The sequence below is a fragment of the Aphelocoma coerulescens genome, chromosome 8, assembly GCF_041296385.1.
Source record: "Aphelocoma coerulescens isolate FSJ_1873_10779 chromosome 8, UR_Acoe_1.0, whole genome shotgun sequence".
Taxonomy (NCBI): domain Eukaryota; kingdom Metazoa; phylum Chordata; class Aves; order Passeriformes; family Corvidae; genus Aphelocoma; species Aphelocoma coerulescens.
The window spans coordinates 11,228,431-11,250,397 of record NC_091022.1 but is presented as its reverse complement, the minus strand read 5'-3'; the positions used below and the strand labels follow the sequence as shown (position 1 = coordinate 11,250,397).

Sequence of the window (21,967 nt, the reverse complement as noted above, 5' to 3'; positions counted from 1 at the left end):
CAGGTGGCTGTGAGCCCCATGAGGGGGCCAGCGGGCCCGGCCCAGGCCCTGCTCGGGCCAGGCCAGGCCGGGCCACGGCCATCCTGGATCCGATGGGCCCTGTTCCACCCACGGAACCCCCCCCAGCCCTGCTGTGGGCAGCTGGAGCGGCTCAGCTCCCCCTCTCCAGTGCGGCCAAGATTCAGCTGAAGCTGCACCGCTGTCCAGCAGAGATCATGTGAGCAACAGTGATAAGCGACATTCCAGCTGCAAGGCCTAGGTGAGATTAACCCTTTTATTGCTGTGAAGAGCTGAAAACCTGAGGGAGAAGAAAGAGGAGATGCTTAAAGCTGAAATTCTGTTGTAAAGCTATGATGTATCAGAGTACCCGTTGTAATTTCATGAAGGCATGGGGGGTGGAGTGTTCAACTTGTACTTGAGAGCAAAAGCACCTGCTCTGAGATAGGCAGATGCTGACACAGCTGTAATTTAATGAGAAATTTGAACAGGGAGAGATGGAAGCGATGAGGACTTTTGCTCCAAATGGGAAAGGAGAAGACCTCAGTTCCTAGAGATGAAGATGAGGAGGACTCTCTGCTCCCAGGGAAGGAGGAGGGCCTCTGTTCTTAGAGATGAAATGCTCCCAGAGATGGGTGAAGAGAACTTTTGTTTCTGAATGGCTCAACCTTAAATTGTACCCCAGTAATTCAAGAGTGGACCCTCAAAAGCAGTTGTGGGAAAAGCTGCAAGTCATGGGAAGGGACTCACATGTGAGCAGAGAACCAACCCGGGCGGCTGGCTCGTTGTGATAATGTTTTCATAGCATGGACAGGAGAGACTCCTCTTCCTCAATGAACTGAACAAGGTTATTATGGAAGTGATAAACAGACTGAACATCTCAAGGGTTGTCTTTTTACATTGTCAGCGGAAGAAGGGAGAAAGGTGGGGAGGAGGAGAAGAGTTCTGAAGGTGTGGTATGATTTTTTTTTCTTTTAGGTCTGTTAATAAACTTCTTTATATTCTTTCAAGTTTGGTGCCTGCTTTGCATTTCTCCTAATTCTTATCTCACAGAAGGTAAGTAGTAATGAGTATTTTGGACCAAACCACTACACTTTCCCATTTTAAGGTAAATTGCTGCAAAGCCTGATTTATCCTTCTGTGAGGAGTTGAATTTGAGAACAACAATGTCAGGACATAATTTTTTTCCTTACACTTAGAAAGTTGGCAGCTTAGTTCTGCTGAATGTATGTGACCAGTACTGGTACTGGCATTTAGGTATGTCAGTCAGTGTCTTACCTCAGCTCTCACTCCTCAGGTGAGCTCTTGGAGCATCTCTGCAAAGCTAAATGGTTGGTACACAAGGCAGTAAATGGCACACAATGCTATCCTATCCTCTGGCAGCTGTGACAGAACCCTCTGAGGGACAGCCCATGGTCAGGCAAGTGCTGTGCACATACGAACAGTCGCTGGGTGAAGAAGATGCAGACAAAAATATTACCTTGAGTTCCCAACTTTTCAAGTCCTGGGAGAAACAGTAATTTAGTCCTTTAGTGAAACACACTGTGCCAGGAGAGGTTTGCTGAACTTCATGCTTTTATATCACACTTGACCTGTTAGTTGAGTAACACAGTATGACATTATCTGATTTCTCCAGTGCTTACAGCAAAATGACATCATAATAAAAGTATTCACATTCTCCTATACAACTTCAGATTTTGCTAGACTGTTATGTTTCTAATAATGAAAAACATGGCTTATTTCAGATGATAAAGTAGCCATAAATAAAGAGCTCACAGGAGCAGGCTGACAAATAAACTTTTAATATGTTGGGTAGGTATGGGAATGTAGTTTGTGGTGACAGCACATTGCTCAGAAGAGCAGGTCATATGCTGCTTCCTATTATACCAGTGTCAACCCAGAGAATTTCCATTGTCTATATTTCAACCAGTTCAACTAAGATAAAGATCTCTGCACAGGATTTCATAGCCTTTTTGCCATTGTATAGTATTATTAAAAAAAGAAAGTACTGTAGGGGTCAAATTACTTTCAATATTGTTTGTGATAATAAATGCACTACAAATGGTTTTGTTTCATCCATTAATCATAATAAAAACATAAAAAAGGCTGAAATAGATTTCAGTAAGGTATCAAGCTCTTCTTTTGCAATGTTTTGAAATTTAGGCATGTACTACAAGGCAATGCCTGTCACTGTGTCGCTGGAAACCAGATGCTTCAGGGTAGATATTACCATTTTAGGTTGCACAATGGTAAGACAAGGATCAAGTTCTCTGTCCTTCAACTACTTGTAGTAAAAATAAACAAAGATGAAATAATTGAAAGTACAATAGAGAGGATGGTTCAGACAGACGAGTGAAAATTCAAAGTGCCGTGTGCACGTATCCAAGAACAACAAGAAGGAAATGGGAAGCTGTATGCAGGGCAAGGCTGGCAGAATGCACACAGACAGGTCTAAGCCCAGACTGGTTCCCAGCCTCCCCTGCTAATCTCTGGACCTAAGTAACAGGGGCAGATGTGCTGGGAGGCCTCCCAGTGCTGGCGGTGGGGCGCTGCTTGCCTGGGCTGGCTGCACTCAGCAGTCCTTGCCAGGGCTGTGATCCTGGGTACTGTCCTCAACTGAAGGGGAAAAGGAAGTGTTAAAAGTGCCACAGGTTGGAGAGGCACAGCAGGTGTTGCTTTAGCCTGGGAGTGATGCTCCAGCCAGCCAGAGCGGGGAAATTGAACTGAAGGCTCATAGAGACAGTGACAAAAGTAGGGCAGCATCCATGGGCAAAGCCTGAGCAGCTTAACTCACACTAATGGAAAAACGGATTTGAGTCACTAAAATCTGCTACATCGAACTAAGATGAAAATATAACTCTAAGTATGTATTTCTGGGCTGTAAGAGTGCTGGGAGAGAGGAGAAATAATACCTACCATACTCCTGTTCTGGAGGATTTGTTTTTTACTCTTCTATTTTTTAATAACACAGAAGAGATGTTGTTTTCAGTCTAAATATTTACATCTTTTTGTATGTAAACTCAAGAAAAAATTGAAATCTGGTTGCAGGTTCAAACACTTTTCACACACACATACGCATACTAAGCCCTTGCTCCCATATATCTCCAGATATCTGTTTCATCATGTGCCCTCACAGAAAACAACAGCAAACAGCTACAGAGAAAAAAACCTTGCTATTTAAAAAAAAATTAAATATAGTCTCTTTCTAAGAGATCAATATAAAACAGATATTACATAACTCTTGAATAATCAAATGCTGTATGTGGTAGATTCTATTCAGATTTGTAGCAATGTAAAAGAAAACCCAGAAAATTTTGCTGTTTTTCTGTTCCTAAGTATCACAGAAGAATCTGCCATTTTTCTGTAATGGAACAGCATGGAGTAATATGAATAATTTGAATTTCAGGAGCTTGTTTCTATCTGAGCAGTCTTGTTTCACAACCAAGGCAGATGAGCTCTACCATCCTCACTGGAATGGGAGCCGTGTAGGTTCATTCTCATTTTATGGATGACATTATTGAAGAAGAAACATGGTGACTTGCCTTGTGCAATGCAGAATATTGTCTAAGGAAGAAATGGCCCCAGGTCTGTGGACATCTAGTTGCATGCATTAACCTCTAGGCTTTCCAGCACATATGAAAATTAATTTTCTGACTATTCAATTTTTTTCGTTATTCAGTCCCAGGATAACAGTAATACTTCTGAAGATATTAGCATTATTTATATTAGATGGGAGGTGGTATTTTAAGCCAATTCATGGTTAATTTCCTCTGGGGCAAATTCTGCCTGTTTTCCAATACTCAGTTTATGCTGCCATCAGTAGCACTTCCATGGGTAGACCTGTCTGGACTGGCAGAGTGATGAGGGGCAGGGAATGGAAAAACCCACAGGTTTACCTGCTCACTTCAGGAAATGAAGGTACACCCAATCCTTTACCCCTTCTTCTGGCCTCCCTTGAAAGCTCATCTGAGTATAAGCACCGCACTAAAAGATGTTTATTCCTTCTGCTTCATTTGAGCTGTGGCAAAGCTGGAGGAAACTGTCATATTATCCTTGGAGAAAATTATGGATCCCCTGGGAAATGCAGAATTTTCTTATTCTAGTCTACCTTTCTCAACCCCTGCCTAAAAAGAAAAAAGTAATGGGTTTTTTGGTTTATTTTTTAATATATTGACAAAAGAGTTGTACTGAAATACAGATAAGCCTTTTTTCTGAGCAGACAGTTGACCCCGAGCTACACGCAGTCCATGGCAAAGAGGTATCCAAGAACACGTTTCATTCTCTTTCCCTTCTCATTCTGGCACAGCATGGAATTCAATGATACAAATGCTAGAGCCAAACTGCAGTGGTTGTGACAGCTGTGGGGGAAGGGTGCTCGGCACTGTGGTTGAATTCCTCACATGTTCCCGTGGGGAAAGGGTGCCTTGCAAGCACACAGATGGCTCCTACAGAAGGTCACCAGAAATGTTCATGCATACCCTACTTATTTCTGCACTGTATTAATTGATTCAAACTGCTGCTGAGCCTCTCTCTCCCCTTCTTAATAAAATTTTTATCATGTTTTCAAATCTTTGCCAATTTCAATGTGGCTGATTTAACTTCACACAAAAAAGTGTGGGAGCAGCAGTCTTGGTTCCCCTGGATAAACACTGGACTACCTGCTACTTGTGTTTGACTATGTCAGCTGTGAGCACTCCAAGTACCAAGTCCTGCCAGGCAAGACATAAATCTTTTGTCAATGAAAGGGGCACATTATCTGCTTCTCAGCTGTTTCTTTCCTAAACAGCTACCTGATGTATGAGATAAATATTCAATATGGTTATTCAAAAGAAAGAAAAAGTAAAGCCAGAACACATTTTCTTAAGTATTGAACATTTATGAGAAATCATAGAGACTGGGGACCAGTCCTCATAGCCTATGTCAGGTCAGTCTAGAAATGCAATAGTGCAGGGAAAGGATTTTTAAAGGGGTAAAGAATTTAATAACACTTTGGCTGTAATATAATTTGTACCTTCTGAGCCAGTCCCTTGCAGTGAAACTCCTGAGACAACCGGCTGCAGCTTTCCTGCATTAACCAAGCTGTAACAGGGTCAGTCTAAGTGTGGTATTATGAAGAGTGTTATGTTGAACTGGGAACTTTATTCTCAGTCAATATTTTCTTGTTCCCATACTGAAAAGTGTGAAGAAATTAAACTGATGACTAGCCAAAAGGCAACAGATAAAAGGTTAATGGATTTATTATCTCTCCACAAATCCAGGTAATCTCTTTTCCATTTTCAACATCTGTAGATGTTGAATTTGAATTTTGGTATTGTTGATACCATTTCAAGGTGACCTCAGCCTTGTGTGGGTAAGCTGATATGGCTACTGAGTACTGTTGGCCTTGCACTATCCCAAACCCCAAAACAACCTCAGCACAGAGCCCCATCTTTCTCTGAAATTCCACTGTTCCTCACATGACTACTCCTTAACCACCTGGGAATTCCTCACAGCACCATGTATACATTTGTGTCACCTTGTGATCTGTCACATCCAGCAATTTCTGATGCCATATTCAGGAGCTTCTCAGGCCATGTCCTGTGAGGTGTGTCCCATCCCCTGCCCGCAGCCCCGGCACTCAGGAGCACAGCCACAGCCTGGGAGAGAAACATGCATTCTGCCAGCTCTAAAATAGAGCAACCATGGTATGCAAAAGGTGAAAATAACAACGTTTCTGGATTGATGTGTTACCCCTTTTCCATGCTGCTTAGTTCCTCATCACTTATGGAATAAGTTACTGAAAGAAGAGGATGTACCATCTGGTCCCAGACAAAGGCAGTGCCTTGAATAAACTAAGAGCTCGAAAGGGATAGAAAGATGTTTGTGACAGCCTAAGGAACTGGAGGCCACTGCAGGAAACTGCCCCAGTGGACAATGGGTTCAGATCTGATAAAACAAAACTTTGAGTTGAGAAATGTATAGTTTAGGAAAAAGGTCTTTAAATGAGGAGGAACAGAAAACTAAATAAAACCACAATGACCATTGGAACTGTAGATAAGATTATTTAGATTAGATTTTGATAGGTCCTCAGAGGAAAATAAAAACATCTTGGTGTAAAAAAGATCAGCCACAATAGCAAAGTGGATAGTCCTGAAAGTGCACGGGCCTTTTTAAGTGCAATTTTGGAAAAACAAGCTATGCATATTTGATTTGTTGCATTTTTTTTATAGAAGGTTTTATCCCAATTTGATGATTTTAGGATTAATAAACATTATCCAAGTCAAGCATAAAAGGAGCAGCACCTCATTCAGCACATTCACTGGAATTTCCACTGTATTTATCATTTTCTTCTGGGAGCATGGGTATAGCAATGATTAGAAAACAATATGACAGGAAACTCTTGATGTTAAACATTTGAGTTATATATTACAGATTGTCTCAAATTCTCTGAATTTTCAGATTTAAATCTTGTCAAAGATTTTCTGAAGCTTTTAGCACATTTTCTCCAAAATACATACAAGGAAGACAGAAAATTCATGGAGGACTCTGGCCTTCTGTTATTGTTTAAGCACTGATGCTTAAGGTTTAAATTTACAGGGAACAAATCATTCTACATCAAAACTAAGGTGTTGCATGTTTATTTACAGACCAAGCTCTAGTAGTAATGTGTATTTGTCATGGAAACTGATTTGAGTTTAATTCTAGTCTCTCTTTTGCACCAGGAAAATGTGAGTTTCATTTTACTTGTCTCTGTTTTCAATTATAATTTGACAAAAGAAATAACTGCATTACCTATTTGATTTGCCAGAACTTTATCCCAGCACCACCTGTTGAGCCCTCGGCACTTGAATTCTGACATATAGCAGAGAACAAAATTATGCAGTTGGCATTCTAACCAGCAAGGATGCCAACAAAAGCATAATATAGCCTTTGTACTCAAAGCACAACAAAATACATATTAAGCTACCAACTGCAAAGGTTTAAGCAAGCCACATTTAATTATACATGAACATATCTTTCCAACAAATAGCTCAGTAGAAAAAATGCTATGGAAGTTAGAAAGAACCCTTTTTGTTTGCTTTAGTAAATATTGCAAGCTTAAAATAAATAAAGTTTCACAATACCATATAGATTTACATCAGAGATGGCAAGAGGACAGCCAGCTGGTTTATTCAAATAGATAGGTTCAACACTATCAGCTTCCCACTTTAAACAAAACACCCCCCGTTCATTTCTGGCAGGGGATCTGATCCTGGTGCAGCCCAGGTCTCCCAGGAAGATGGAAGAAGAGGCTCCCAGCACTCGTCTGGATCCAGACCTCTCCTCTGCAAGTAACTGGGACCAAAACAGAAGGCATCAACTGTGTCTTTGATGCATGTTTCTGAAAGCAGAACTTTACCACAAAAATACTCACAAGTGCTTTCTTGGCTCTCCTGGCCTGAGCTCTGCACAGAAGAGGGATGGAGGTTGAAGGAGGTAGAACAGGTCAGGAGAGATGAGGAAAAACCTCTGTTCCCCAGTTCTGCAGAGGTCTGCACAGGGGCTGTGAACTCACAGGGGATTTGCACACTGGGAAGGGCTGCCAGTGGCTCTAGCAGTGATGTTAGAGCTTCCAAAATTTATTAAAAGATATGAGTCAAATAACTGCACACTTTTTAAGGGACTCCTTTAAAATACTGGTGATAGTGACAATTCTCCGATTCTTATCATCCCCCCAATAAGCCTACAAAGGATTTAACTGGTAAAAAAAACAAGTAATTTTGTAAACAAGGGAACAAACCAGCTGTAAATCTCAGAGCTACTGAAAGATTTTACTTACTGTGCTAACTTTTGAATCCTGAGCTACTTTAATCCCTTCCACAGTGGGCTCATGCAAGCCTAAATGGAGGAGGCACCTCTTGGCACCTGTTAGATCCCCCCAGATCAACAAAGTTCTGTTCTTGTAAGGTACTATATGCAACCCATAAAGTGCAGTGAGAATGTCCTCTGATAGAAAGTGGAACATTTCCTATTGTGTTCAGAAAAGTGGAGAATATTTTTGCATGTGGATTGCTTTCTTACCAAGGCATTGCAGCAATCAGCATTCAGCAGAACTTGCAGAATCTCTGTCTCCGGAGGGTTCAAGTGGACTGGACACAGCATAAGTAACCTGAAGTGATAAGACCTGCATTGAGAAGGGGATTGGATGACCTACAGAAGTTTTCAGCCTAAATTATCTATGATTTGAAAACTGACCTAAAGAAATCAGAATAGTTTCCCTTACTGTTATTAAATTTTACTGAAATGCAATTTTTTGTCTTATTTTTACAAGATTGGGATTATGTATTTAAATATATTAATATTATATCTATATATTTATATTAATTATGTATTTATAATAGCTTCTAAAACATATATTCTTGTAATTTGGTATGTAAATGTACTTTGATTATTTAATTTTTACTTCAAGGATTGGTTAAATAGAAGCACATCCGTAAATGGTCCCCTAAGTATATTGGGTGCCTGTGGTGTAATTCCAATCAGTTGACAAGAGTGCTTGCCTAAAAACTCTAAAATGGTAGCTTGAAACTTACCCCAATATCCTTATTTTTTCTGTGCTGAAAATGTAACCTGACAATTGTTAATGAGAAAACCTTTCCTTCAAATTTGTAATAGAAACTGTAAAACACTTGCTAGGAGACAGGCCACATGTAGGAAAGCCAAATCTAGTTGATCTCTCCTTCTCAATTGCAAATATCCTTTGTGGTAACCACATTTCATTCAGGAGAATAAGGCTAAAGGACACATATGACAGATAGTTTGGCATCATCCACTTCTGGATTTCTCAGATGTCTAACAGCCAAGAATATGTTCCATCCTTTTAATTTCTTTCAGATAGCTGATCTTTTGTAGTATTTACTCTAAATGAAAGCTTCAGATGGAGTATCTGGATAGTGTTTGAAAAGGGCATCAAAGAACTCTCCTGTAATAGAATCCAGCATTGCCTAATTTCTCCCTTGTTCAGAACAGCTACAAATGCTTAAATTGCAATGTGGATGGAGATTTGAGTTTTTAAAGTCATGAACTACTTAGAAAACTCACTCCAGAACTGCACTGTGTGGTTTACTGCCTTCCACCATCTCTCTAACATTCCTGACACTTTGCTGCTTTGCAATAGCCTTGCAAAGACACTGGAAACACTGGAGCACTTCCTTGCCCGTCAGACACACAAGAGAGCTGCAGGTGGATCGATGAGCAGGCTGAGCTTGGCAAGTGGCTTTTTCACCCTTGACTGCTGTTGGCAATTTAATGAACCCACCCTCAATATTTGAGGCAAGCGTTTCAGCTTGACATGGAAGTTCTTGCATGTAAAATGGATACGAAAATGATGAAGCTCTACAGGTGAATTATAATGAGCTGTACAAAAGGCAGCACCTTCTCAGGCAATTTTTAAAGTCTGCTATGAGTAACCCAAATGTCTCAAATACTGGTTAGCTCCTTTATCACTCAATAGGTAACTTCTATTGCGCCTTGTATCATCATATAAAGTGGGATTCACTATTGAATTTAATTCCACTTAATTCTGGACCATTTGGGAAGCATTAATGGTTCTGGAATTAAATGTCAAGGGTTCTTACATCAGTTTAGGGGTTTGTGTCTGCAAGGAAATGCCCTCACTTTGCATCCTGTCTCTCTTATTTGAGTATTCTGATAGTGCACACATACACACACACACATCCTTCAGCAGAAACCACTGACCCTAGGGATCCTTTCACTTTAAGCTGAGGTTACCTGTCACTGAAGGTGACTGAGGTCAACTGGCTTAAAATGACTGATCTATAACCCACACTTCCTGAAGAGATAATTTAAATCCAAAGAGAGAGTCTCATAAATTTCCAGGGAGATCTTAGTATCATAAAAATAGACTTGACACCACTCCAAAGTTTAGCCTCTGCCTTGACAAAGAGGAATCAAAGTCAGCTCTGGTGCAGATCCTTCACAGGAGATACTTCCCAAAGTGCTCCTCAGCAGTCTGTGCCTTCCTTATCTTTTGGCAACTTGTCACTTGTCCCTCTGCCAGCTTTCACTGATAGTGAGATATTGCAGCTGATGAAGGTGGGAGAGAAAAAGAACTTCTACTTCTCTGTATCTCCTCCTTTACATCATTATTTGTGCAGATACTTCTGTAGAACTGTGCTCAGGGTGATTGATGCAGGGCACAGACAAGTATTTGTATAGGAAAATCCTACCACATTGAATTCTATAGAAACAGCTCTAGGAGATTATTGGATTTGTAGAATGAATCTTGGTATATTTTTTTGAATTACCTACACATTAAAGATCTACACCAAGAGCAACATTTGCTATTACATTCTGTGGAGTTTTTGCTGGAACTTCTCCTATTCTGCCTCCTGCCCGTCATAATCACATTGTTCCTGCTGCAACCTGAGCCCTCCACTGCTCTAGAAACTGGTTGAGATTGACCCAGTACTGCTTCCCAACACAAAGTGATTTCCTGTCTCAAATGACTAAACTGTTGCATTGAGCAGAGAAGGACTCTAATTTCACTGTCACCCTCTGAGCTGGCAAGATGATTCATCCATTTGTTTATGTGCCGAAGGCTGCCTGTGAGGAGCAGGCTTTGGGAAGGGGCACGAGAACGGGTGATGATTTCATTTGGCAGCACCTAATACTGCTGCTTTCATTGGCACCCACCCATGTAGGCAGCTATGCAGACCAGGCAGCTTAACAAACAGTCACGAAATTATTACCATAAACTGTCTTCAAAGAATTGACTCAATTCCTGATTGTCTTAAGACATATAAACACATTTTACCACAGTGATATTGCCTATTACAAAGGGATATCTAATTCACAAGGGACTTCTTCCTTTATATGGCAGTAAAAACAAAACCACTATGGCTCTTGCCAAACTTATTCAAAGTTTACATGGATTTGGTTTGATGAATGTGGTGGAAACTTATATCTAATATTTTGGGTACTGGCCCATACACCTCCTTACATCTCAGCAGTGCTTCTTTCAGGTTTTAAAACAAATTTCTAAATTCAGTTTTGTTTTATTTGGATTATAATGTTTAAAAAATAGACCACATGAAATAATACATAATTTTAGCTCCTTAAAATGTGGCTCTTCCTGATGGTATTTTTTTTTTTTTTTTTGATAATTGGAAACAATAGTTAGTGATTTGTGCTCTGCTTTTCTTGGATGATGCTGTTCTAAGGTTATCTGTTGCCTCTAAGGGCAATTGCTCCTCACATGCCATTGAAATAAATCATCTTGTGATGAAGCTGGAGATGACATGATGCTATACTGAAGGTAACTGGTAAAGCAGCAAAAACCTGGGGGCTTGTCCTGTCTCACTACCAACTTCATTAAATTTCTGTGGGCTGGATAGTTGAGTAAAATCAATAGGGTATTCTGATGGACTTTATAATGGACTATGAGTGTTATTGACAAAAAACTATTTAGTAATGGAGAGGCTCCCCCTTCCCCTCAAGTTTCACCATTATACAGAAGGAGAAGGTAACATAACTTGTGTAAAAATCCTAAACCATTATCTTGGAATATTTTATAACTTTGAATGGGTGTAAACTAGTAAAACTTCAGCTTTCTCACATGCCATTGGAAAGAATAGAACCAGAAATGTCTTGTCAGAAGGAAAGTTTGCAGACAGCAAGTTAAAATGCTTGCTTGGTTGTCTTCGGCACTCCTAGTGTTTAAATGTGGGGTGTTCCAGGACTGTCGATATGTACAGGACTCTTAACAGGAGTTATAAGGAGAGATCGATAGTTCTTCCTACAGCAGGTCATCAGGCACATAACTTACTGAAATGGAAGGCTCAGTGCTTTTGACCTCCCTCCTACCTCAACAAATAAATCTAGGGCTAGGGCAAGCATATCACTGGTCGTAGGCTTGGGGCCTTCTGGAAATCTCTCCATTAAGCAGAGCCCCTTGAGGAAAGAATTAATTTGTTTAACAAGGTTGGGCACCGTGTTTGCATAAGAAGCATGAGGATGCCTGTGATAATAGATGGCTGCATTCACAGAGGATTTGAGCTCTGCTCTGCTCCCTGGGGTAGATGTTTGCTACCTTTGTGGGTAAAGTCTGACCGGGAAAGAGAAGTAGGTGTCTTAAGAGATGGTCTAAAATTCAAGAGAATTAACCTCCGATGGGGAAATCTTCCCTCCTGGAGCGCCCCTTCCTCCTGATGATCATTTGGAGGGCCAGGAGACGCCGCTGCTCAGCACCACAATGGCAAAGGTGCTGCAGCTTTAGACCGGGAATTCAGCCGCCTCCCGCCTCCGCTGTGACGCCGCGGCTTCGGCCAAAGCCGCGCTTCCCCAGCTCTGCGCCGGTACGGGCGAGCACACGCCCACACGCCTTGGCCTAGCTTTTGCTTCGCTTCGGACACAAACCTGCGGCCCGCACTGGCCCGGTAGCTGCGGCCCGCACTGGCCCGGTAGCTGCGGCCCGCACTGGCCCGGTAGCTGAGGCCCGCACTGGCCCGGTACCTGAGGCACAGCGCGGGTCCCGTCCCGCCTCGAGAGCGGAGCCAGGAGCGGCGCGGCCGGTAGGGGGCGCTGCCTGCCCGCGCGCCCCGGCTCGGCCCCCTCAGGAAGCGGTCGCTGCCCGCGCCCGTGAACAGCCGGGAATGGGGAATGGCTGCATCCGCTTCTCGCATCCTGCATGGACGTAAGGAGAGACACGAGCACCTGGAGGTTAATTCCCGATGAAGAAAAAAGATATTGAAGCAATAAAGTTTAGAAGGATCCTGAGCTACAATTTCTATATTTAAAAAGACCTGTCCTGGGAGGATTTTCATTATTGGTTTTTGCGCAAAATGAAATGCCATTCTTGGATTTTTTACAGTTCGAGATTGGCCATGGACTGTCCAAAAAAAGCACTAAATTCAATTTTTTTTCCCCCTCAGATTTTCTTTTCTCCTTCAGCTCAGAACTTTTATTTTTTTTGCCTTCAGGGACACGCTGAAATTCCCATTCCCCTCTTTTCGCCCAAATCCCTTATTCCTTGTTTTCTACAGTGTTTTTGTCAGTTTTGGGGGAAAGGGGGATTGAAGAAGGAGGGACCTTTTCTTTGGAGCTGGACACACAGACTTTTTCTTCTAGTTCGGTTATTAAGAGTTGTGAAAAATCCCTTCAGCCCACAACATCTCCCAGTCTCCTGATTTAGCAGACCCTGGGGGTCCTGGGTGCCTTCCGCCGCCTCCCAGGCCGGCACTGCCCTGTGCCCTGCAGGGAGGATGCCCAGCCCTGCCAGCATCCCCACTCGTGTCTCACCGAGCTCCCTGGGACAAGGGGCACCCTCTGCCTGTGTGTCACCAGAGGCCTGGGATGCGAGTGGCACAGGATAGACGTCTCCTTTCCACTTTTTGGACTGTGTACAAAGCTTGAAACCTAGCACAGGTATTTCTGAAACCTATTCCTTAAATATCTTAAATGAAGAGAGGAAAATAAACTTGGCTTTGACCTGGTATTTTTTCATCCGTGGATGTGTTTTTCACAGTGCTTTCCCAGTGTTGCTCTGAACTTCGTTTCATGAATACCTACATCAAAAAACCCCACAGATACCTCTGGGTACATTTATAATATTTCTCTATTCTTTGATTCCTTAATGTGAAATAAACGGAATCAACAATTTAGGTTTACCCATCTATGCTTAAAAAATAATGAAATAGGACAGCTTATGGCTTTTCTCCTCTGGATGGCAGTAACTCCTGCTTAAACATTCGTGACCTGTGACTGCAATATCCTGCAGCAAGGGATTTCCTTTCCTCTGTCAGTGTGCTATCCAAAAGAAACATTTAATTTCATTCCTTCTATGTTTTTTCAAATCTAAATTTGAAAGCTAAGTAAGCTTTCAAAGAAGGAATCTGTTTAATGTAAAAATCTACTTGCACAGGTCCTATGTATAAAACCAGAACAGGAATCAGAAGAAAGGAATTGGTGCTGTGCATTAATATTTACTTGTATCCAACTACCTGCTTCATAAAATTTACCCAATGATGTTGAGAAAATCAAATTCCTTGACATTAAACAATGAAGCAATACCAAAGATACAGAAATGTCCTGTCCTGAGAGTGTACCAGAACATCTGCCACTTTAAAATATTCTCAGTGTAACAAAGCAGGTCTGGATTTCTTGACTGTTCATTACAACGTGAAATTTGGCAAGACAGAAAATACATCTAGTAAAGGTGATTCCCAAACAGCCACTGTGCATTTATATAAGTTAAACAAGAGGTATGAGCAGGAATTAAGCCTTTCTCCCTTCACATCTGAGGAAGTAACACTTTTTCAGTAACAGAGCTGGACTTACATGTAAGACTCATGTCTCCTCACCAGCCAGGACTAACTCTATTGCCTTGTTTTACTGCTGGTGCAAATGAGGCAGTTCAGAGCAGCAACCTTTAAAGATTAGTGCCTGTATTTATACAAGTGAATCTGCACTTCCTACTGATTCTGGCCAGCTGAGGTCTGTCTTTCAGAGTCAGAGCAACCAGCCTGGTTTCTGGGGTGCTGTGAGGGCAGTGCTCCCCAGCTCTTGGCTCAGCGGCAGCATATGGAACTTCTGTTTCCTTATATATATATATATAATTCTATCAGACAAGAAGTTACTGATTTTAGTTGTGCCTTCAGTTCCTGGTCTATAGACTGAGATGGCCAAGGGGCCTGTGGTTTTTAGTAAAGGTGTTTTTCTACCAAGAGATTAGTGCTACCAATTCCTTTGAAAACCTTATTGTTTTCAAATGGAGAAAAACCCCTTGGCTCCTAGAATTAAGGAAAACGTTTCTGCCCACGTATTTTTCAGTAGAAAAAACCAAAGGTGGCAAGTTTACGCTAATTTCTCCAGAATCAAGACACTGTTTATATTTTCCCTCTAAATTGCTAATGCTCAGGAAAACAACTTACTTAGACAGCCCTATTTCTACAGCTATTGTCCAGATCTTGAACAGCACAGTAAGGTGCTGCCCATTTTCTTGTCCTGCCTACATCTGACCGAGGGAAGCAAAACAGTTCTGCAGCACACAAGCCAATCCCATAAATGATCCTACCCAAGCATCGGAAGCCCTCTGTGGTGACAGAAACATCAGTCCAGCACTGGAAACTAAGTGCTTTGGGAAGACATGGTGTCTCCTGAGTTTCTGCCACAGACAGGGAAGCAAATTTTGATACTGCTCTTCTGGAAAAAGGGTGGCACCTACCTGGTGACATGAATCCAGCTCCACAGTGCAGAGGGAAATGGAATCACAGACATTCTGTTTGTCTGTCTGCATACATTCCATACATGTGTTTGGACAGCTTTGTTCAGGTAATTTTCTTGAGCGGTGTAACAGAGATGCTCAAGAAGTTTACAAGACTGAAGGTATAAGTGGGAGATAAACTTCAAATTACTCCAAGCTACTGTTCTGGCCTCTTTTTTTGGAATGTAAGGAAACCTGAAAAATAATAAAGTGGATGCAGTTGATTTTACAGTTTGCCGCAAAGCTGAACTTTCAGCCTTTCAAAAGACAAGTAAAAGTAGATAAATTGTATTATACTGGTTTTACTGCAGGTCCACACCTTTGAGATCCCCTGATTTGCTGAAAAATTTTCTCTGAAGACTTCATTAAGTTCTGGCCCTGAGACCAATTTGTTAGCAAAAGATTAGGCATGTTGAGAAGCCAACCCAAGAGGTTCCTCCTTAGCACATTTGTGAAGGCCTGTTGCTGCTCATGCTGACTTCTGAGCTCAGGGGTAAAAGAAACAGAAACCAGAGGGACACTCCCCACCCACCAAACAAGTAGAGAGAAAATATGTGGCTGGTGGCATGCAGTTCTTTTCTGTCCTGTTAAACACTGCTCTCTCCCACTGCAATGCCTGAGTTTGCCTCTCTTCACCATGGTAGTAGGATAGGCATTGTAAAAAATATTAAAATGGTTAGCTGCAGATTTATTCTTACTGTGTAATTTTCTAAGTATAAGCTTTGTCCACAATTTGGGAGGAATGCTTCTGCCATGCAGCAGTGGCCTACCAAATACCTCTCTCAGCCCTGTGAGCAATTTAAGCAGCATTCTGCATGGTCTCTTTTCTGAAAAAGATGTAATTCATAAACCTCCCCCTTTCCCTTAGCTCCAAAAATGTCTGTACCAGTTTCCTAGATGGTGATATGTACACATGGCATAGTAGAAATACAGACAAAAAACACATGCAGCACTGCATATGTTCCAAAAAACCCTATTCTTCGTCTCCCTGATATATCAAAATGGAGTCTGATGGAAAACCAAGATGCTTTCCTGTGTGCTGCTGGGGCTCACTATGACAGCTAAGGTCAGAAGAGGAGAAGGCATGCAAGAACATTTCTGGCTGAGTTCCAAAATACAGAGATTTCAAGTTTATTGTGAGGACAGAATAGCATTGTGCACTTGTATTTCTAGCTGTTGGCATTGCAACTATACCCAGCTAGTCAGAAGGATCGGTTATAGCTAGAGCTCAGTTTGAAAGGAGATTTCAAACAGATTAAAAATTCCTATTCATTACAAGCTTCTAAATTAAGTGAAACTCACTGAAAGATTGGTTTCTTTCTGAATCGTGAATAATTCTTTATACTGTGATCAGAGAATAAGGTTATTTTGGACTCTTAATTTAGAAACATATGTATGGGATTTATGCTAGCACTCCTAATGTCCAGAATTACAGAACTGCCAACACTTTGTCGAGAAAAACACTCACTCTGGACTTTAAAAATAAAAACAATTTAAAAATCTGTTTGGGACAGCATCCCTGTCTCAGACTTGAGACGTCTTGCAACTGTAAGAGCACAAATGTAAATGCAAGATGACCTGCACTGTGTGCAAGGAATGTGAAGTTTTTCTGAAACGCCTATTTCCCCAAACTAATTAGCACGTGCAGCCTTACAACAAGGCTTTCTTGCTTTCTCATGCAAATGCAGTAGCAGGAGTGGACCTTACAGCACAGCCCTGGAAATGAGAGCAGGGTTGCCCTTTTGGGTCCCTTCTAGAACTTGCTTTCCGTATGTGCTGCATGAAGCTCCTGCAGTGTTACACGAATGGATAGCACAAATAAACTCCAGCATAGTTACCTCTGCTTTCAGGTTTGATTTACCTGAGCAAGGTCTCCTTGGCTTGTCTTTCCATGTAGCATCAACTGCTGCTTCGACCTGCAGGAAACCAAAGGGAGAAACTTTTCTGCGTGGGATATATACACTTGTTTTCAAAAGAACTGTTGTATAAAACCCCCTATGCTTTCTGTGTTGCTGGAGTTGCCTGAGGCAGCTCTGTCATTGTTGATAATACATTAAGCACAATACATCAGCATGCCACAGAAAAAGACTTCCCAGGATCGGCTATGCCCTTTGTAGAGCAGTAAGCAAGAATGACTAAGGTATAAAAGGGCATATTGTAGTGAAGCTTTTATGTGAGTGGGGACTGCAAGGGCAGAGAAGACATAAAACTAATGTCTTCTGCAAGCCATGAAGAAATTAGCAAGAAGTATAAATGGGAAATCAAAGACAAGTAGAGCAGTCACACATCCAAAAAATCACATGGACAACAGAGCTGTCTGAGTGATCCAGAAGCAAGAATCCTGTTTTCATGTGATGGCCCAACTGGCTGCAGAGATGGGGTTAGTTTGGCATCCGTGGGCTCCCTCCTGCTGACACTGCTGAATCAGAAGAGTTTATTGCAGAACAGTCTGAGCAATACCTTGAATCTTGAACCCCAGTTTTGCACAATTAAACCACTGCAGGTCAATGGTCAGAGACTGTAAGTGAAAAGAAAGGACAAAGTCAATTTGCAGGAAGCTGATGCCCTGTGACAGATGACCAAGTTATCTTTAAGCTGATGTATAAACTGGTTTCTTTGCATTTCAGCAGAATGCAATGCCCAGCTGCTATAGCCTCCCCAAGTGTACTGTGTGCATCTGCACTTTCTACTTGATCTCCTCTGCCCTGTCCCCTGCTGTACTCTGTGAACCTTCTTAAGGTTATAAAGGATCTTCCAAGTTACAAAATTGTCCCTGATAAAATCGATACAATAGTGATACTTTTTGATGAAGCTATTTGTAAGCCCAAATATTCCACAGTTCTTGCTTGTTCCAACCAACTTTTCACAACTGAGGTAGATGCATTTGATAAAAAACCAAACAACCCTCCTCTCCCTCCCCATCCCCCCCAAAAAAAAAAGAATCAGGCCAATAATTATTCTATTAGCAGCAGACTGGTGGTTCAATAAATCAAAGACATGAGGATACAAACATGTGCATGGGCAAATATGCCCAGTCTTTCACTTTATAAAGTTTGCACTAGCAGTTGTTAAAATCTATTTAACTACTTGATTTTGGAAGGCTGATCAGAATGCCTTTGTAGAACTTCTTGCACACAGGAAAGCTTCACTTATTTGAGGGTAATCAGCGCATCACCTCGTCTTTTTCACATCGTTCACATCCTTACAAAATGACTTATCCCAGTATCACTCCAGGCAAATTTTAAAAGTGTGTAATTGCTCAGATCTTCAGTACAGCAGTATCCCCTCAATGATCCCTCCATCTCAGAAGGGTGCACGTAACAGGGTGTTTTGAATTGCACCCCAATGGCCAAGGCTTTGAAAAAACATTTGAAAGGCCAAAAAGTGCCAAGGTGTATAGAGTGTGCCAGGGTGTTAGCTGAGGGGGTGCCACCCTTTTGCTTCAGTAATCACTCAGTTTAAGGGTGTAGGGGCTGATAGGGCAACCCAGTGCCATCCATCAAATCCTTCCTGAAAGGTATCTGAGAGCTAATCTGCATTTTACACAGCAGCTGCAAAAAGGAGCAGCGATGCTTACTCATGGATCAGCAGGCCACTAATATATCTAGCAAACACTTTTCTTAGATTTTTCTCCAAGATTAAAGGCTTCCCTTTGGTCATCTTTCTTGGCAATATAGAGAAAAGAATGTAATTTTTTGTTAAAGAATGTCTTTTATTAAAGAAATACTCCCTTTTGACTGATGTAAGCTCTTTGCTGCATAAAGAATTGAAGGAAATGACATGATTTTCTTAATAATAATTAACATGGGAGTTTTTTATAAAAATTAAGGAATTTAATTTGTTTTCATATTCTTAAATAGCATTAATCAAAATTATCTGGTGGCTAAATAAAATACTCCTTCTTCTCCTCCTCTTTGAATGTCGTCCCCTATTGAAAGCTTGGAAAGAGAAAATTGCAGTTCAACATTATGCCAAAGACTTGTCCCCACTTCAATTCTGATGGCCTGTTTTCCTCTGTTTCTGCCCTGAATGAGATGGTTCACTGCAGGGAGCACCTGAGAGGCCTTCAAAGGAGTGCAGGGCTGGAGAACAGCAGCTCAGAGCACTCTGCCTTGCTCACGTCAACGAACAGCTTCAGAGGGAAAACACTCCCTGACACGGCATTTCCTTTGCTGCATCCTCGGCCACTGTGTGATGGGCAGGAATAGCAGGAGGTGACAGTGATGATTTCAAGCTTTAAAACCCAGCTCTGTGGGGCCAGCTTCCAACAGGTGAGTGCAATGAAGAAAGAATGAGGCTTTTTCATATTGATAAATCCAGCTGAATCGTGAGCATTCCTGGAAGCGTGCAAGACTCTGATAAGAGATTTATCAAGCATGTATTACATCAACTGGCTGCTGTGCTGGCCCCCTGATCAGCTGCTTTTCCTAGCAACAGTACCCAGACAATAAGCTCACATCTATTGAGGGAGCACTTCACTGTCAGGGGAGATGCTGTTACAGTAATTCATGCTTGAGACCAGGTGTAAAAAAGGACAACCAGACTCCAGGTTTATATACACAAAGATGCTGGGAGAACTGAGGATGTTTTAAAGACCCTCTTCAGCTCAAGCTTCAGTTCTGCCCATCTGAGAGTCCCTCCATCTTCATAGCAGCTCATTGGGGAGTCAACAGATATAACTGTTAATAATTGAACACCAACTTGTGAGAAATGTAATTTTCAGATGTGTTTTTAGTACAACATGTAATTAAGTTTTAACAAGGTTTATTAATCTCTATAAGGACTTTGCAGAAAAGCTTTAGTGGGAATGTAGAGGACAGAACTCCTGATCTAGAAAAGAAAAAAAGGCCCATGAATATATTTTCTTTTGTTACAATGAGACCGAGTTTGCAATTTCTTGGATTAAACTGGGACAGACTTTGAGAGTCTGTCTCTCAAAGATCTAAGAATTCTGAGAGACCTCAAGCATTCATATATTCATCACTGGCACTATTAAAATCCTGGATAAGAATATTCTTTGTCTTGTACCCATATGAATAAGGACTAATTCCACTTAGGAAATACAAAATCTTGATTTAAAGGGAATTAATTTTGACCCTTGAAAGTGGTAGGAGAATATGTCTCACATTGAAAATAAAAGCCAGTCTGCCCATGGAACAGTAACATTTGCTACTATCCATAGCTGTACACCTCCTCTGAAAGAGGTATGATGGCTTTTTCTGAAGCTATTCTGGGATAATTGTATCATTATCCTTTATAAATTCACATATATTTTTATAAGCAAAGCAACGGTCCCAATGGTGCCATTAGAAATAATCCTTTAAGAGACTTCCAAAGATATGTCTTGTTTAACTTCAACAGAGAGTTAACTAAACACTCTACAGAAATTTTATTTTTCCTTAAAAGCAACAATAGATCCCTGTAAGTGTAAGTAAGTCATACACAATCAAATGTGTTGGCAAAAAGTAGTCATGCTCTCACTCCTATAAAAAGTAAATAAATGGTGCCAATAAAGACATGCCAACATGTGAGAATAAATCTTTTGTTTTAAAGCACATTTAATCAAAGAACATTTTACAAACTTTTAATTTCATTAAGACTCAGGTCTTGACTGTTTGGGACTCTTTCTCAGTGACTAAATCACCAGAAGACTATTTGGGGTGAATTCTGCATTTTCATGTACAGATGCCACAAAGTATTGCAAAAGCCTACTTGAAAGTGCATCTTATTCTTACTGAGTTATCACACAAAAAGAATAGAAGTAAATTTGTCCTAATCTGTCATTTCCTTGCAACACTATCCACTGCAGCTAGCACAAGGGAAGATTTGTTTTTCCAAGTCCAAGTGCACAGTATCAGGATCTAACCGAATGATGCTTATCAGGAATGGACTTACACTTCCCACGTAATAAAAATTACTTGTATCAAAGTATCAGAAAAAGTTTGTACCATGTAATACCTGGATGGATTTAGCAAATCATCTGAAGGAGGATTATTAATAGAAAAAAAGTGAATGTATTGCTTTTAGTAGAGACTTCATTACCTCACAAACTAAGCAACAGTTGTTTCAGAAAATCAAACAAACCCCATAGCTGATTCCTCCAATTTTTTGCCATCTGCATCTCTTTAAAATAGTCACATAAAAATGACATCTTTGAAAAGTTGTGGGGTTTTTTTTAACAGAAAAATGTAATTCTCATGCAGTATTCTGTGAACAAAAACTTCAACACTTCTAAGAAATTAAAAAAGAAAGTGGTGAGCACATAAGGTTCTTGATACATCTGTTAGGAAGCAGAAAAAAATCACAGAACCCCAGAAATGTGGGGAGTGGAACAAGAAAATTGGATGAAAGGGCTGTATCCCAAGGACAGGTATATGATGACTATGAGTCACAAGAACTTACTCCCAAATAAACTCAGAGTGCCTTATAATGACATAATAAGGATAGGCTATTCCTTTCTAGTAAAATATTTCAGAAAGCTCCACTGAACTTTTTGCTCCTGAAATACTTTTTTTCAGTTTCCTTAGGCAAAGAGAATGGTCTAAGCTAATATATTTCACTACCACTGAGATAGAGTGTAACATGTTGCTCAGCCTGCAGTGCATTAAGGGTATCTGGTATCCAACTGATAAAAAGCAACTCTTATTTCTCAGAGGATAGAACCCCATGGCTCAGTTGTGAGAGTCCAGATTAAAAGCTTTACAGTACACATAGTCATTATAGTACTGT

At 41.0% G+C, this 21,967-nt stretch overlaps 1 protein-coding gene across 31 annotated transcripts in view; it reads right to left on the bottom strand.

The window, feature by feature from the left end:
• Positions 1-1,062: 1,062 nt before the first annotated feature.
• Positions 1,063-21,967, bottom strand: part of LOC138113745 (uncharacterized) — a 254,290-nt gene continuing 233,385 nt past the window's right edge. For 14 of the 31 annotated variants that reach the window (XM_069022411.1, XM_069022422.1, XM_069022410.1 and 11 more), the window contains 5 exons: positions 17,699-17,756; positions 17,100-17,154; positions 15,200-15,433; positions 8,038-8,140; positions 6,956-7,421 (listed from right to left, as the gene is read on the bottom strand). In XM_069022411.1, coding sequence (XP_068878512.1) covers positions 7,185-7,421; positions 8,038-8,140; positions 15,200-15,433; positions 17,100-17,131 — 606 coding nt within the window. In that variant the 5' untranslated portion in view covers positions 17,132-17,154; positions 17,699-17,756 and the 3' untranslated portion in view covers positions 6,956-7,184. The other 17 variants (XM_069022403.1, XM_069022405.1, XM_069022406.1 and 14 more) reach the window with 12 other exon arrangements.